This window comes from Mobula hypostoma, chromosome 5, assembly GCF_963921235.1.
Source record: "Mobula hypostoma chromosome 5, sMobHyp1.1, whole genome shotgun sequence".
Lineage (NCBI taxonomy): Eukaryota > Metazoa > Chordata > Chondrichthyes > Myliobatiformes > Myliobatidae > Mobula > Mobula hypostoma.
In genome coordinates, this window is record NC_086101.1 from 113,594,936 (window position 1) to 113,611,086 (window position 16,151).

Genomic DNA, 16,151 nt, shown 5'->3' on the forward strand with positions numbered 1-16,151 from the left:
GTAGGAGAGAGGAGCTGGCCAAAGTAAGTTGGAAGGAGATGTTGGCAGGGATGACAGTACAGTAGCAATGGCATGAGTTTCTGGGAAAAATGAGGAAGGTGCAGGGTAGAATCCAAAAACAAAGAAATATTCGAATGGTAAAATAGTACAACCGTGGCTGACAAGCGAAGTCAAAGCTAATGTAAAAACAAAAGAGAGGGCATACAACAAAGCAAAAATTAGTGGGAAGATAGAGGATTGGGAAGCTTTTGAAAACTTACAGAGAGCAACTAAAATAATCATTAGGAGGGGAAAGATGAAAGCAAGCTAGCAAACAATATCAAAGTGGTTAGTAAAAGCTTTCTCAAGTATGTTAAAAATAAGAGAGATGAGAGTGATATAGCACCGCTAGGAAATGAGGCTGGAGAGATCATAACAGATGAACAAGGGATGGCAGACGAATTAAGTGAGTATTTTGCATCAGTCTTGACTGTGCAAGACACTAGCCGAGTGCCAGATGTTGAAGGCTGTGAGGGAAGAGAAGTGAATGCAGTTACTGTTACAAGGGAGAAGGTACTCAAAAAGCTGAAAGACCTAAGGGTACGCAAGTCACCCAGATGAGATGAACTGCACACTAGGGTTCTGAAAGAGGTAGCGGTAGAGATTGTGGGGCCATTGGTAATGATCTTCCAAAAATCATTGGACTCTGGCATGGTGCCAGACGACTGGAAAATTGCAAATGTCACTCTACTCTTCAAGAAAGGAGGAAGGCAGCAGAAAGGAAATTATAGACCAGTTAGCCTGACCTCAGTGGTTGGGAAAATGTTAAAGTCAATTGTTAAGGGTGAGGTGATGGAGTACTTGGTGACACAGGACAAGATAGGACAAAGTCAGCATTGTTTCCATCAGGGAAAATCTTGCCTAATGAACCTGTTGGAATTCTTTGAGGAGATTACAAGTAGGATAGGTGAAGGGGATGGAATGGATGTTGTATATTTGGACTTTCAGCAGGCCTTTGACAAGGTGCCGCACATGAGGCTGTTTACCAAGTTAAGTGCCCATGGTATTACTAGAAAGTTACTAACATTGGCTGATTTGTAGAAGGCAGCGAGTGGGAATGAAAGAATCCTTTTCTGATTCGCTGCCAGTGACTAGTGGTGTTCCGCAGGGGTCAGTGTTGGGACAGCTTTTTATGCTGTGTACCAAATATTTAGTTGATGGAATAGATGGCTTTGTTGTAAAGCTTGCAGATGATATAAAGATTGGTGGGGGGGAAGGTAGTGTTGAGGAAACAGGTAGGATGCAGGAGAACTTAGACAGATTAGGAGAACGGGCAAGAAAGTGGCAAATGAAATACAATGTTGGAAAATGCATGGTCATGCACTTCGGTAGTAGAAATAAATGTACGGACTATTTTCTAAACGGGGAGAAAATCTAAAAATCAGAGATGGAAAGGATCTTAGGAATCCTTGTGCAGAACACCCTAAAAGTTAACTTGCAGATAGAGTCAGTGTTGAGGAAGACAAATGCAACGTTAGCATTCATTTCAAGAGGTTAGAATACAAGAGGAGGGATGTGAGCTGAGGCTTTACAAGGCACTGGTGAGGTCTCACCTTGAGTGTTGTGAACAATTTTGGGCTCCTCAGCTAAGAAAAGATGTGCTGGCATTGGAGAGGATCCAGAGGAGGTTGTTGTATGTATTTAAGGCAGAGTTTGATAGATTCTTTTTGGTGGACAGGGCACGGAAAGTTATGGGAGAAGGCTGGGGAATGGGGTTGAGGAGGGTGAAAAAGCATCAGCTCTGATTGAATGGCGGAGCAGGCTCGGTTGGCCAAATGGCCTAATTCTGTTCCTATGTCTTGTGGTCCAATGGAAAACTTGCAGTGCAGGTAAGTGATAAAGTGCAAGATCGTAATGAGGTAGATTAAGAAGCCGAGAGTCTAGTTTATTGCACTAGAGATCCGTTCAAGAGACTGATAAAAAGTGTGATAGAAGCTGTCCTTGAGCCTGGTGGTATATGCTTTCAGGCATTTGTAGGGGGTAGAAGAGAGAATTTCTGGAGTGGGTAAGGTGGCTGCTGTACCAAGGCAGAGAGAAGTGTAGACAAGGTCCAGAGTCCATAGAGGGGAGGCTCGATCCAGTCATGTTGCTTGGATCTCTGTCCTGAATCACTGATCTTTCCTTTGGAGACTGTGATCCCTGGTTCCACCGAGCTGTCTCTGCCCTGTGCAAGTGCCCCATTCAAGCCGAAGAACTCGGGGCTACGGCCCATTGCTCAGTGATGGTGTTGCTCTGTCTGGTCCTGCAGTTACGATGTCATCTTCGCTGGCCCGCCCGTGGAGCTGCTGAAGAAGTTCCTGTACTTTAATCACAAGGTGATCTTCGCAGCCGAGGAGTTCCTGTGGCCGGACGAGTCTTTGGAGGACCTTTACCCACCTGTCCACAGCGGCAAGCCATATCTCAACTCCGGAGGTGAGAGCTTCCGATGGGCGGTCAATACCGGTGTTCCCCATGGGAGCTGCTATCCCTGTCGACCCCATTCTCATGCCTCCTCCCCATGAGCTTTGATGCCCTGACTATCAGGAGTCTATCAACCTCTACTTTAAATACACTCAACGACTTGGCCTCCACAGCCCTGCAGCATTGAATCCCAAAAATTCACCACTCTTTGGCTAAAGAAGTTCCCTCTCATCTCTGTTCTAAAGGGATGCCCCTCTATTCTGAGACTGCCCTCTGGCTAGATTCTCCCACTGCTGGAAGCACCCTCTCCGCGCCCACTCTATCTAGCACTGTATCTGGTTTCAATGCAACTTGCAGCTCCCCCCGCCCCCACTCGTTCTTCTAAACTCCGGCAAGTACAGGCCCTGACCCATCAAGTGCTCCGTGCTCCTCATACATTAACCCTTTCATTCCTGGCATCACTGCATAGAGTCCAGATAGGGCTTCCCAACCTGGGTGCACAGACTGCTTGCTTAATGGTACTGGTTTATGGCATGAAATAGGTTGGGAACCCCCTGGTCCAACCAGAGGCTCCTTTCCTGGTCCCCCTTCAATACCAGTACATCCTTTTTTTTTAAGATATGGGGCCCAAAACTGCTCATACTACTCCAAATGCGGTCTGACCACCATCTTGTAAAACCTCAGCATTACGTGCTTTTGTATTGTAGTCCTCTCAAAATAAATAAATTTCCTCGCTCTGTTACCTCCAGTCCAACTCTGTTTTCTTGACGAATCCCCAAGATGCCCTACTCGCTCAACAAGCCCTCTGCCAGCGTGTGCCCACCCTCTCAAGTTTAACCGTCCAGAGCAGTACCGGCATCCCTCAGCCTCACCTCGAGCACAGTGCTGAGGGTGTGTGGCGGCTGGCGGTCTAGTGAGATGGTAACCGAGGCCTCATCTGGTGGGGAGGGGGGAATGGAGGAGGGATGTGGCAGATCCAAGGGTCTCTGAACGTGAGCCTGCATGTATGCATGGGTGTGGGGGGTGGGTGTGGTTGAGGGGTGTTGGTGTGTGGAGGCACATGGGGTTTGGCTGGGGAAGCTACAGGGACGGGGAGTGGGGTGAGGTGAAGATTGTGGAGTGGTAATTTGCTCTTGACCTCTGTCTGGCTCTTCTCTCCTGTGCTTCTCCTTCCCTTTCCCACCCTTTCACTCCACCTCCCCCCTCCTTCCCCCTCCCTACCTCTCCCATTTAACCCTCCCTGCTTCCCCCCTCCTCCTCCTTCTCCCTCTTTTCCCTTCCCTACCTCCCCACTCCTTTGGTATCTGCTTCCCCACTTCCCACTCTTCACCTCTTCCTACTTTCCCCTCTCTGCCTCTCCCTCTCCTTTCTCCTCACTACCTCCCCCCACTTTCTCCTCTCTGCCCCTTTGCCACCTGCCTCTCCCACTCCCCCGTTTTGCCCTCTCTCCAGGGTTTATTGGATATGCTCCCGACATCAACGACATTGTTCAACAGTGGAAGTTCAGGGATAACGACGATGACCAGCTCTTCTACACCCAGATCTACCTCAACCCTGAGCTGCGGGTGAGTGCAAGGAACCGAGTAGCTCCGAAACACTGTTGTGAGGAGGGAAGGATAACTCCACCTGCCCCTCGACCCAACCCTCTTCACTTCCGTTCAATCTCTCTCCTCCACAGACCCTGTCTGTGCTTCCCCCTGCCTCAGTTAAGCAAGCAGCCACTTCGGACGTCCTCTCTTCTGCCTGTCTCCCGTCAGACAGAGGATACGCCAGTCTGAAAGTGCATGCCACCAGGCTCAGGGACAGCTTCTACCCCAATGGTATCGGATTATTAAATGGTCCCTTAATTTGATGAACATAGAGGAGTACAGGAACAGGCCATTCGGCCAACAATGTTGTGCCGAACCATCTAAAAAGTAATCAAAAACACCCAAACACTAATCCCTCCTACCTACACCATGTCCATATCCCTCCATCTTCCTCACATCCATGTCTCTATCCAAAGCCTCTAATGTATTTGCCTCTAACACCATACCAGGCAGCGCATTCGAAGATCTGCCACTCTTGGAGTAAAATAACTTGCCCCTCATTCCCCTTTGAACCCATCCCTCTCATCTTCACCCTCTGGTATATGACATTTCTACCCTGGGAAACTCTGTCCGCTCTATCGATGCCTCTTGTAATCTTATAAATCTCCATCAGGTGAGGTGGAACATTGCCTTGCAAGGTACCTCATTATGATGGTGCACTTTATTGTCCGCCTGCACTGCACTCCCTCTTTAACTGCAACACTTTAAAGTCACAAGTTTATTGTCATTTAACTATATACGTGTATATAGTTCAACGAGACAACGTTTCTCCAAACCAGGGTATAAAGCATTGTCATACACATAACACGATAATTTATGGAGATAAGGATAAAATCTACAGATGAATTGTGCGTAAATAAGCTAAAATTGCGTAAATTAAATATTGTAAGGTACAGAACAGATTAACCAGTGACACTTTGAATGTGGGGCGGCAGGGAGTTCAGAAACCCAGTGTCCTGAGGGAAGGAACTGTTTCCTGTCCTGACTGTTCTTGTTTTTATGCATCGGAGTCTCCAGCCTGATGGTAGAAAGTTAAAGAGGATGCTGGATGGATGGGTGGGATCCTTGAAAATAGTAAGGGCCCTGTGTACGTAGTGCTCCTGATAAATGGTAGGGAGACCCCTATGATCCTCTCAGCTGTTCTCACTGTCCTTTGTAGGGATTTCCGGTCCGATACTCGGCTGTTCCCATACCAGATGGAGATGCAGCTTGTCAGGACGCTCCCAGTGGTGCTCCTGTAAAACACAGTTACTCTATTTTCTGTTTTGTTTCCCTTTTGTACTTGATGTACTAATTTATGGAGTGATCTGTCTGGATGAAATCCAAGCAAAAGCTTTTCACGGTGTTACGTACCCCGTAACTGGGTTGCCAAACCAGCAGAAATGGATCACTCAGTTGGAGTCTGGATTACTAGAACTAAGAAAGTTTTATTAAAGAAACAAGCAACACAGTACTCTAATCAAAAGGATAATAAATGCAACAGTTCAGCAATGATAAACACACATGTACACAGAATTAGGATAACAGGATCAATCAAGCTCTATTGTCGGCTAGGGGTAAATGACCAGTTTCAAAGTGACGCAAAGTTCAGTTCAATTGAATTCAGTTCAGTTCGCAGTAATCACTGCCATGGGAGATGGACAGTGGAGGGAAGGAGAGAGAGAGCAAAACGAATGAATATTCAAACGGCTTCCACACAGACCTTCGATATTCTTCGCAGTCAGCTTTCGGGCGAGCCCTTTGTGATGTCTTCTGAGGTCACCGACCGTGACCCCTCCATTTCCAGATACGATCATTTCTCTGCAGTGAACCTGGCACCCAGGCAAGGGTGGACACACACCAGGTTCCCGCCGATCGTGCCTTTCCACCCTGTGCGTCTATGGCTTGGTCCTGCGACCAGCCTTCCAAAACTTCCCACCGACTTGTGGGAGACGCACCGCTTCCAGGGTCTCGTTACCTTGGGGTGTCGTGTATGTCTTGCCTTAGCGAACCTGTCCCTTTTTATCCCCCTGCTGGGGTATCGCCTGTCCATCACTTCAAACAGTTCAGGGTTCAAAGGGGGAGCCGATCTTGACAGCTCTCCTTCCATTACTCTCTCCCGTCCCTTCATTAACATCTCCAAATGCTGCTCCATTGTTTTTCCTTATCTCTCTTTCTCCTGAAGACAGGTGGCAGACAAACTGCTGATCCCACTGGTGCCAGCACAGGCCAGCTAACATCTTAATCTATGTGTATTCTCGTCACACCTCCCACCTTTAAGGGTTTTTACCGGGGTAAAAATTACAAACATGAATACATTATTTGATACACACAAATACACATCTTTATCAGCTATTTGGATAATACAGCGAATTTGAAGTTGTCAAAACCTGACAGACAGTCAGCCATCACATTTTCTGTTCCTTTTATATGTGTTATTAATAATCCCTTAGACCAGGCTCCAACTTAGCAAACTTCATAGTGGCCAAAAACACTGATGAATTGCGATCAATGTAACCTCTCATTGGGTTTCGTCCCGGACCACAATAACAAGGGTGGTCCCATTCCGACTTAGTCTTCTCTTGCAAGGGCTTAGTAGGAGGTAGTAACCACAGACTTATTGCAAAACTTCCTACAGTACCCCACCATCTCCAAGAGCCTTCTGAGGGCCCTCTTGTCTGTTGGGGTTGGGATGTCAGAGATAGCCCGCACTTTAGCTTGCATCGCTGCCAGCTGCCCCTGTGTCACCACAATTCCCAGGTAAGTGACCTTCGTGTGGCCGAACTCATTTTTTTCAAGGTTCACTATCAAGCTGGCTTCAGACAGCCGTATTACATTGCCAATACACACCTCTGTGTCATCAGCCCTTTCGTCACTGAATTACTCATTCTATAGGGGTGTTGCTCACTAGGCTGGCCTAGCGTAACAAGCACCACCCAGGGTCCCAGTTCTTTGCATCGCCTCGGGACAATCAAACACACGTGTGTGAGTCGTTTAATTACTTTTCCTAAAGAGTCGCTTTGTTCGGGGATTAAGGGAGAGACCTTATCAGCAGAGCTGGCCAAAACAATAGTCTTCTCCCATCTGGTCGATACCATACTCATCTTTTCAAAATGGTTTTTTTCTCTTATCAGGAGGACCCTAGCTTCATTGATTTCTGCACTAACACCGACTAGGTTTGTTAGCATATCAAAAGCCTGTGACCGTCTCAGTTCGCGTCTGCCATGATCAATAACATCCTTCCTCCTGGGCAGCCGGTAAACCTCTTTCATGATTCCACCAACTGTTTCCTCCAGCACCGCAAAATGTCCACCGGGGGGTACCTTGTGGGCCAGGTTAAAAATCTCATCCCCATAACTCTTTTGCACCACCCGCCATTCCTCATCTGCGGGTACGGTACTTCGTTTCCCTTTCTTCCTTAGCACTTCCTCCTCCACACAATAGCCTACTGGTTCCCTTGTTAATTCTGCGTCAGAGAGAGCTGTCTCTGCCAAAACCATCAGCCCCTCATCTCGCTCCTGCGCCTGCACAAATTCTTTCCTGGTTAATGCTAAGTCTGTCTCAGCTCCCTCACAACCTCTTGTTTCACTACACTCCTTCTTTTCACTTTCTACCCCCTTCTCGTACAAGGCTGGCAGAAAAGTCTCAGCTAAATTTACTGCGGCAGTCCCGTGATGAACCTGTGAGTCCATGGGCGGGGCCTCAATGCTGGCAGGTCGACCTGTCAATCTCACGACTGGGAACACGATTCCCCTGGCGAGGTCATTACCGAGCAAGACTTCCATGCCTTTCATCGGTAATTCGGACCTCACCCCGATCGTGACTAGTCCAGACACCAAGTTGCTTTGTAGGTGTATCTGGTGCAAAGGGACGGCCTCTGTCCCTCCCCCAATACCTTTGACCTTGACCTCCGCAGTCTGGGTCTCTGAGCTAAACTCTAATACACTCTTCAATATCAATGACTGACACGCTCCCGTGTATCTCCAGATCCGCACTGGAACTGGTTTTAACCCCTCCTTCACTGACACCAATCCGGCCGAGATAAAGCTCTCGCGCCCTTCCTGAACTTTGGCAGACCTTTCCTCTCCTAGCGGTTCGTTTACCAGCTCGATACAGCCAGTCAAAATCGCCGTTTTTCCTTTTCCCGTCTCCTTCTTTGGGGCAAAGCACCTGGACGCAAAGTGTCCGACTTTCCCGCAATTATAACAGACGACCCCAGGAGACTTCCTACCAGACTGCTCCTGGTCTACCTTATCCTTCTCACTAGTCCCCGACTTACTTTCTGACTTTTCTGGCGGACTCTCCCCGCCGACCTGACTACCCTTCCGGTAGCCTTTACTCGGGGCAAACTTCATTTTATGCGTCAACGCATACTCATCCGCTAACTTAGCAGTTGCGGCTAACGAGGCTGCCTCTTTCTCATCTAGGTAGGGTCTCATACCCTCAGGGACACAACCTTTAAACTGCTCAATCAGGATCAGCTGTAGCAGTCTGTCATAATCCCCCTCTACCCCTTTCGAGGCTCACCAATGCTCACAATATGTCTGCATCTCATGGGCAAACTCTGAATACGTGCGGTCCCACTGCTTCCTCGCATTCTGGAACCTCTGCTGGTATGCCTCCGGGACCAACTCATAAATCCTGAGGATGGCCTCTTTCACCATCTCATACCTCTGGGCATCTTCCGCGGACAAAGCTGAGTAAGCTTCTTGGGCTTTCCCTTTCAGTACACTCTGAAGCAAAACAGCCTACTTATCCCTCGGCCAGTCCTGACTTGTAGCAACTTTTTCGAAATGGAGAAAGTACTGACCCACGTCGGTATCGTCAAATGGGGGAACCAGCCTAACCTCCTGGGTCGCCCGGAACCCTCCACCTTGGTTCGGCACAGGCCCCTGCTCTGCCCTTATCTTTAACCTCTCCAGCTTGAATTCCCTTTCCCTCTGTTTCTCCTCTCACTCCAACTGTCTCTCTCTCTCTCTCTCTCCTGCCTTTCTAACTGTTTCTCTTTCTCCTGCCTTTCTAACTCTCTCTCCTGCCTTTCTAACTCTTTCTCTTTCTCCCGCCTTTCTAACTCTCTCTCCTGCCTTTCTAACTGCTTCTCTTCGTGTTCTAACTGCCGTACCCGGAACTCGTGCTCGAGTCTCAGTTTTTCAAGCTGCACCTGTACCGCGTCTCCAGCAGGTTTTTCAATAGACACCACCTCCAGCTCACCTTGGGGAAACACACCTTTAGATACATAGTGTTCTACAATAGCTCTGTGTATCTCCTCTCTCCTCATTGTCGACTTCCCATTGGCAAGATTCAACCGTTTGGCCACAGCTACCAATTCCGCTTTCCTGGCATCCTCTAATGCCTCCAAGGTCAGCGCCTTTATAAATTCCTCAACCTCCATTTCTGCTGTTTGTCTTTTCTTTCTATCGGGAATTTTAACCCAATCAATTTACCCCATCCCAAAATTAGCGTTCAAAATCGCGGACGAGAACCCCACTTATGTTACGTACCCCGTAACTAGGTTGCCAAACCAGCAGAAATGGATCACTCAGTTGGAGTCTGGATTACTAGAACTAAGAAAGTTTTATTAAAGAAACAAGCAACACAGGATAATAAATGCAACAGTTCAGCAATGATAAACACACATGTACACATAATTAGGATAACAGGATCAATCAAGCTCTATCGTCGTCTAGGGGTAAATGACCAGTTTCAAAGTGACGCAAAGTTCAGTTCAATTGAATTCAGTTCAGTTCGCAGTAATCACTGCCATGGGAGATGGACAGTGGGGGGAAGGAGAGACAGAGCAAAATGAATGAATATTCAAACGGCTTCCACACAGACCTTCGATATTCTTCGCAGTCAGCTTTCGGGCGAGCCCTTTGTGATGTCTTCTGAGGTCACCGACCGTGACCCCTCCGTTTCCAGATACGATCATTTCTCTGCAGTGAACCTGGCACCCAGGCAAGGGCGGATACACATCAGGTTCCCGCCGATCGTGCCTTTCCACCCTGTGCGTCTATGGCTTGGTCCTGCGACCAGCCTTCCAAAACTTCCCACCGACTTGTGGGAGACGCACCGCTTCCAGGGTCTCGTTACCTCGGGGTGTCGTGTGTGTCTTGCCTTAGCGAACCTGTCCCTTTTTATCCCCCTGCTGGGGTATCGCCTGTCCATCACTTCAAACAGTTCAGGGTTCAAAGGGGAGCCGATCTTGACAGCTCTCCTTCTGTTACTCTCTCCCGTCGCTTCATTAACATCTCCAAATGCTGCTCCATTGTTTTTCCTTATCTCTCTTTCTCCTGAAGACAGGTGGCAGACCAACTGCTGATCGCACTGGTGCCAGCACAGGCCAGCTAACATCTTAATCTATGTGTATTCTCGTCACAACAGTATCTTGGTACACATGACAATTATAAACCACTTACCAGTTGCGTAGCTATCTGCTCCCTTCTCCCTACCCTGCCAATCTCTTCCCCTCCCTCCTGGGAGCCTTTGTCATCCTCTCGCTCTGGAAGTCTGGGAAGAGAAGCCCCAAAAGCATTCATTGTTTTCCAATCTCTGTTCCTGCAGGAAAAATACAAGATAACGCTCGACCATCGATCCATGATCTTCCAGAACCTCAACGGTGCTCTAGGTAAGTTCCAAGTTTCCTCCCTCTCCAGGATCCTGCTGTCTGATCCTCACCTTCCTGGGCTCCTGGTGGGGGAGAAAGTCCTCCGCTGTTCATCATGGATGTAGACACTTTCCCAGCCTGAGCCTGGACCTTGAGGACCATAGATAGGAGCAGAATGAGGCCGTAGGGCCTATCAAGTAGGGTCTGCCATTCCATCACAGTTGGTTTATTTTCTCTCTCGACCCCATCTCCTGACTTCTTCCCGGAACTTTTGGCATCCTTGCTAATCAAGAACCTGGGTCAACCTCCGTTTTAAATATACCCAATGGCTTGGCCTCCACATGCGCCTGTGGCAGTGAATTCCACTGCTTCACCATGCTCTGGCTAAAGAAATTCCGCCTCATCTCTGTTCTAAATGGATATCCTATTCTGAGGCTGTGCCCTCTGATCCTCGAGTAACCTACCATACAAAACATCCTCTCCGTGTCCGCTCTATCTTGGCCTTTTAATATTCGGTGGGTTTCAATGAGAAGCCCCATACCCCCATTTTCTCTCATTGAGATACAGTGCGGAATAGGCCCTTCTGCCCCTTTGAGCCACACTGCCCAGCATTCCCCTGATTTAATCGTGGGACAATGCACGATGACCAATTAAACTACCAACCTGTACGTCTTTAGAATGTGGTAGGAAACCCACGCGGTTGAGCCTGGTCCTGGCGCTGAAAAGTTTTGTGCTAAGCCCTACACCACTGTGCCAGTTCTCCTAAACTCCAGCGAGTTTAGCCCTTACATTCCCAGGATCATTCTCGTGAACCTTCTCTATACCCTCTCCAAAGCCAGCACATCCTTTTTTAGGTACAGGCCCAAAACTGCTCTCAATACTCCATACTGATGTGACCAATGCCTTATAAAGCCTCCATCCATCTATCCATCCACTGTAATACAGTGGTGCTGTGGGTAAAGCCACCACGTCGTAGTTCCAGGAACCATGGGTTCGATCCTGATCTCCGGCAGAGTGTGTGTGTGTGTGTGTGTGTGTGTATGTCTTGTACATTCCACGTGTGATGACATGGATTTACCCTGGGTGCTGTGGTGGGTTATTCCTTAATGGTCAGTTCAATGGACTGAATGGGCTAGTGTCAACTGGATGGGCCACATGGCCTTCGTCTCTGCCATCAGGAATGGGGAGTAGCTGGACCGATTCCCTCTGGAACTGAGGGGAGGTTTGGTTAATGAGAGGGACGGATCTAATGACATCCGGTGGTGGGTAGCTTCAGGAACAAGGAGGCAAAGATGGTGGGGAGTATCGGTAGCTTGGGTGGAGGTGTTTGATGTTGCAGTGTTCACCAAGCTTGGCAATTAGCTTGCAGACGTTTCATCACCAGTCAAGGTGACATCGTCAGTGCGCAGTTGTTGGTGTTTCTTTCTGGGAGTGCTCATGTTTATATAGGCCCCCATTCACTTGCCTCAGTCCTGATTGGCTACCCCTTCAGTTGATCTTTGAATTCTATTGGCTCATGTCCTTTGGCCCTATAGTGTCAATTTTGATCTGCTCGATTGCAGATTTATCAGAAGACATATCCGAGCTAAAGTGGTGTCCTCCTTGGTTTTCATGTATCGGGATCAGTGACAAGCCAAACACGAAGCAGGCGTGAGAATCTTTAGAAGCATGGTTCTCTTCTGATAAATCTGCAAACAAACATATTGAAATTGACGCTATAGAGCCAAAGGACAGGAGCAAATAGAGTCAGGACTGAGGCGAGTGAATGGGAGCCTATATAAACACGAGCACTCCCAGAGAGAAACACCAACAACTGCGCACTGACGATGTCATCGCGACTGGTGATGAAACGTCTGCAAGCTAATTGCCCAGCTTGCCGACCACCACAACATTTAGAGGAAGCAAAGATTTAACATTTTGAACAAAAGATTCAAGAGATATCAGAAGAAGGAAAATCTGTCAAAAGAAATGATCCATCTGCTCCCCTGAAGGGGATGGGCTAGCTCTGTGGGAAGACTAATTGGGGCCAGGCCTGCTGGACCCCAGAGCTTGCAGGAATTCAATGGGCGAATGGCCTCTTACCTCGGTGTTGTTCTTTTTAACTGTTTCTCTGCCGCCTCAAAGATGAAGTGGTTCTGAAGTTTGAGAGAGGGAAGGCCAGAGTACGGAACGTTGCCCAGGACACGTTACCAGTGATTATCCATGGCAACGGGCCTACCAAGGTAAGTGGATCCCAACAACACTGGGCTGAGAGGTGGGCAATGGAGGGTGGGTGGCAGCAGAGCTGAGAATGGGCCTGCTTGGTTGAGTTTGTCACTGTATAACATCAGGGTACGGTACCGGTGGGGACAGGTCTGTCACTGTATAACACCAGGGTACGGTACAGGTGGGGACGGGTCTGTCACTGTATTACACCGGGGTACAGTACTGGTGGGGATGGGTCTGTCACTGTATAACACCAGGGTACGGTACCGGTGGGGACGGGTCTGTCACTGTATTACACCGGGGTACAGTACTGGTGGGGATGGGTCTGTCACTGTATTACACCGGGGTACAGTACTGGTGGGGTTGGGTCTGTCACTGTATAACCCTGGGGTACAGTACTGGTGGGGTTGGGTCTGTCACTGTATAACCCTGGGGTACAGTACTGGTGGGGTTGGGTCTGTCACTGTATAACCCTGGGGTACAGTACTGGTGGGGTTGTGTCTGTCACTGTATAACCCTGGGGTACAGTACCGGTGGGGATGGGTCTGTCACTGTATAACCCTGGGGTACAGTACCGGTGGGGACGGGTCTGTCACTGTATAACCCTGGGGTACAGTACTGGTGGGGTTGTGTCTGTCACTGTATAACCCTGGGGTACAGTACTGGTGGGGTTGGGTCTGTCACTGTATAACACTGGGGTACGGTACCGGTGGGAACGGGTCTGTCACTGAACAGTTGATCTCTATGTTACACCAAGGTGGACGCATTCCTAAGAAAAGCATTGTATTGTGAGTTTGTTTCGCACAAACCTCCCATTTCCCATTGAATCTGCGTTATAAGTAGGGTTGCATTCCTAAAGGGTATTTTTCTTTTGCTGGTGTGTTGCAGTGGAGCTGCAGTCTATTCCACTACCGGAAACCCAGTCAGTTTTGTTCCTATGTCCCGAGGCACTTTCAACCACGAGGATGGAATTTATAGTTCCGTGTACGCACAGTTGTACCTCATTGTGCATCTGCTTCCAGCGTCAAAGGATGCCATATACAGTGACTCATCAGATAAACTCCCCAGATGGAATCAAACTTGTTGTTTTAATGTATTGATACTCCCTTATCTGAAATTCTCGGGGTGAAAGTGTTTTGGTTTTTTTACGATTTTTTGGTTTATGGAATATATAATGAGATAGCTTGGGATCACTGTAATTTCTGACTGAATTTATGGGCTACCAGTAAGCAGTCTTTTTGTCTTATATGTATGTACTTAACAGCAACAATTATTACATACCGTTGATGTAATGAAAACAGCTTGTGATAGGAAGAGTGTTTGATGGCTCTGAGCCTGTATTCACCAGAATTCAGAAGAATGAGGGGGGATCTCACTGAAACCTATCGAATTTTGAAAGGCTTCAACAGAGTGGATGTGGAGAGGATGTTTCTTGTGGGAGGGAAGTCTAAGACCAGAGGGCATACCCTCAGAATAGAGGGGTGCCCTTTTAGAACGGAGATGAAGAGGAATTTCTATAGCCAGAGAGTGGTGACTCTGGAATTCATTGCCGCACGTGGCGGTGGAGGCCAAGTCTTTATGTATATTTAAAACAGAGGTTGATAGATTCCTGATTGGTCAGGACATGATGGGATACACGGGGAAGGCAGGAGATTAGAGCTGAGAAGAAAATTAGATTAGCTATGATGAAATGGGGGAACAGACTTAATGGGCCAAATGGCCTAATTCTGCTCCTATATCTTATGGCGCTATGATCTTTTCTTACAATACGTGCAGAATAACAAAAGCAGCATAGCAGCTTGGGGAGAATACCAGAGTCAGCTCTTGGACGACAACAACCAACACATCAGGCTTTCAGTCTCTGCCTATGATGCTGTGTTTTGATTAAAAGTTTACAGTAATGCTGTATTTGTAACAATACACACAAAATGCCGGAGGAACTCAGCAGGCCTGGCAGCAACCGTGGAAAAGAGAAAACAGTCAACGTTTTGGGCTGAGACCCTTCTTCAGGACTGAGAAGGAAGGAGAGAGACGCCAGAATAAAAAGGTGGGGGGTTGGGGAAGGAGGCTGGCTGGAAGGTGATAGGTGAAGCCAGGTGGGTGGGAAAGGTCAAGGGCTGGAGAGGAAGGAATCTGATAGGAGAGGAGAGCATAGGGGAAAGGGAAGGAAGGGGGACCTGGGGGAGGTGATAGACAGGTGAGAAGAAGTGAAAGGTCAGAGTGGGAAATAAAGGAAGGCGGGGGTTGGGGGGGGAAGATTTGTTCACTGGAAGGAGAAATCGATTTTCATACCATCAGGTTGGAGGCCACCCAGACTGATTATAAGGTGTTGCTTCTGCACCCTGAGGGTGGCCTTATCTTGGCACAAGAAGAGGCTATTGATTGACTCATTAGGAATTGGAATCGGAATTAAAATGTTGGGACACCGGATATTGGTATTTTACTTTTTTATTAGTTTTTTTGTAAGGTATAAAAAAAACCCAACATTGTAGGCTCGTTCTGGTGTTAAATTTTCATCAGTGAAGCTTTAAAAATTTAATGCCATTCTCTTAAGACATAAAAACAATCAGATTTGTAGATTTGTTGCTAAATTTTTATAATCAGCAGACGCTTTGAAAATTTAATGCCATGCCTTAAATTTCTACAACCAGCCTGCTGAATATTCACAATTACCTTCAGTTTTTAGTTCAGTGAGATAGATGTTTGCTTGTTTCATAATCAGCATATGTTTAAGCAGCCTATGTCCACTCTGCTGATAATATATGACTGAGATCTTCATTTTTTGCTTTATGCAGTGTTTTTCTGTTTTTCCTTAACTTCTGTTCATTACATTTGTGAGGTCACTTCTCAGAACTGTCTGTGGTGTGCAAAGACCTGTGCATCGGCTCAGAAACTCCCCAGTGTCCTGTGGAATTTTCCATTTGTGATGTCACGTCAGCGCTCAAAAATTAAAAGAATTCGGATTTCAGAGTTTTTTGGGTTTTGGAATTTCAGACAAGGAGTACTCTACCTGTAGTAACTGCTCCTGAACGGTTGTGTGGGACCTAGGGTTTCTGAACCTCCTTCTCAGTGAGAAGAGAGCATGGCCTGGGTGGCTGGGGTCCTGGTTGACGGATGTTGTTTTCTTGTGGTGGCACTCCATGTAAATGTGCTGAATGGTGAGGAAGAGTTTGCCAGCGATGGACTGGGCTATATCCACCACTTCCTGTAGACTTTTCTGTTTGTGGGCAGTGGTGTTTCCATACGATGAAAAGCCTTTGGTAATATCTTTGATAAGCCTTTAATATACTTGGATAATAGAAATTTACTTTGAACTTTCAAATAAAATATATTCC

General features: G+C 47.6%; 1 protein-coding gene across 1 annotated transcript in view; it reads left to right on the forward strand.

Moving 5' to 3' along the window:
* LOC134346933 (multifunctional procollagen lysine hydroxylase and glycosyltransferase LH3-like) overlaps positions 1 to 16,151 on the forward strand; it is a 107,863-nt gene that overhangs the window by 50,833 nt on the left and 40,879 nt on the right. The window contains exons 4-7 of the mRNA XM_063048807.1: positions 2,288 to 2,451; positions 3,892 to 4,004; positions 10,569 to 10,632; positions 12,736 to 12,833. Of these exons, the coding sequence (XP_062904877.1) occupies positions 2,288 to 2,451; positions 3,892 to 4,004; positions 10,569 to 10,632; positions 12,736 to 12,833 (439 nt within the window). The remainder of the gene's footprint in view (positions 1 to 2,287; positions 2,452 to 3,891; positions 4,005 to 10,568; positions 10,633 to 12,735; positions 12,834 to 16,151) is intronic.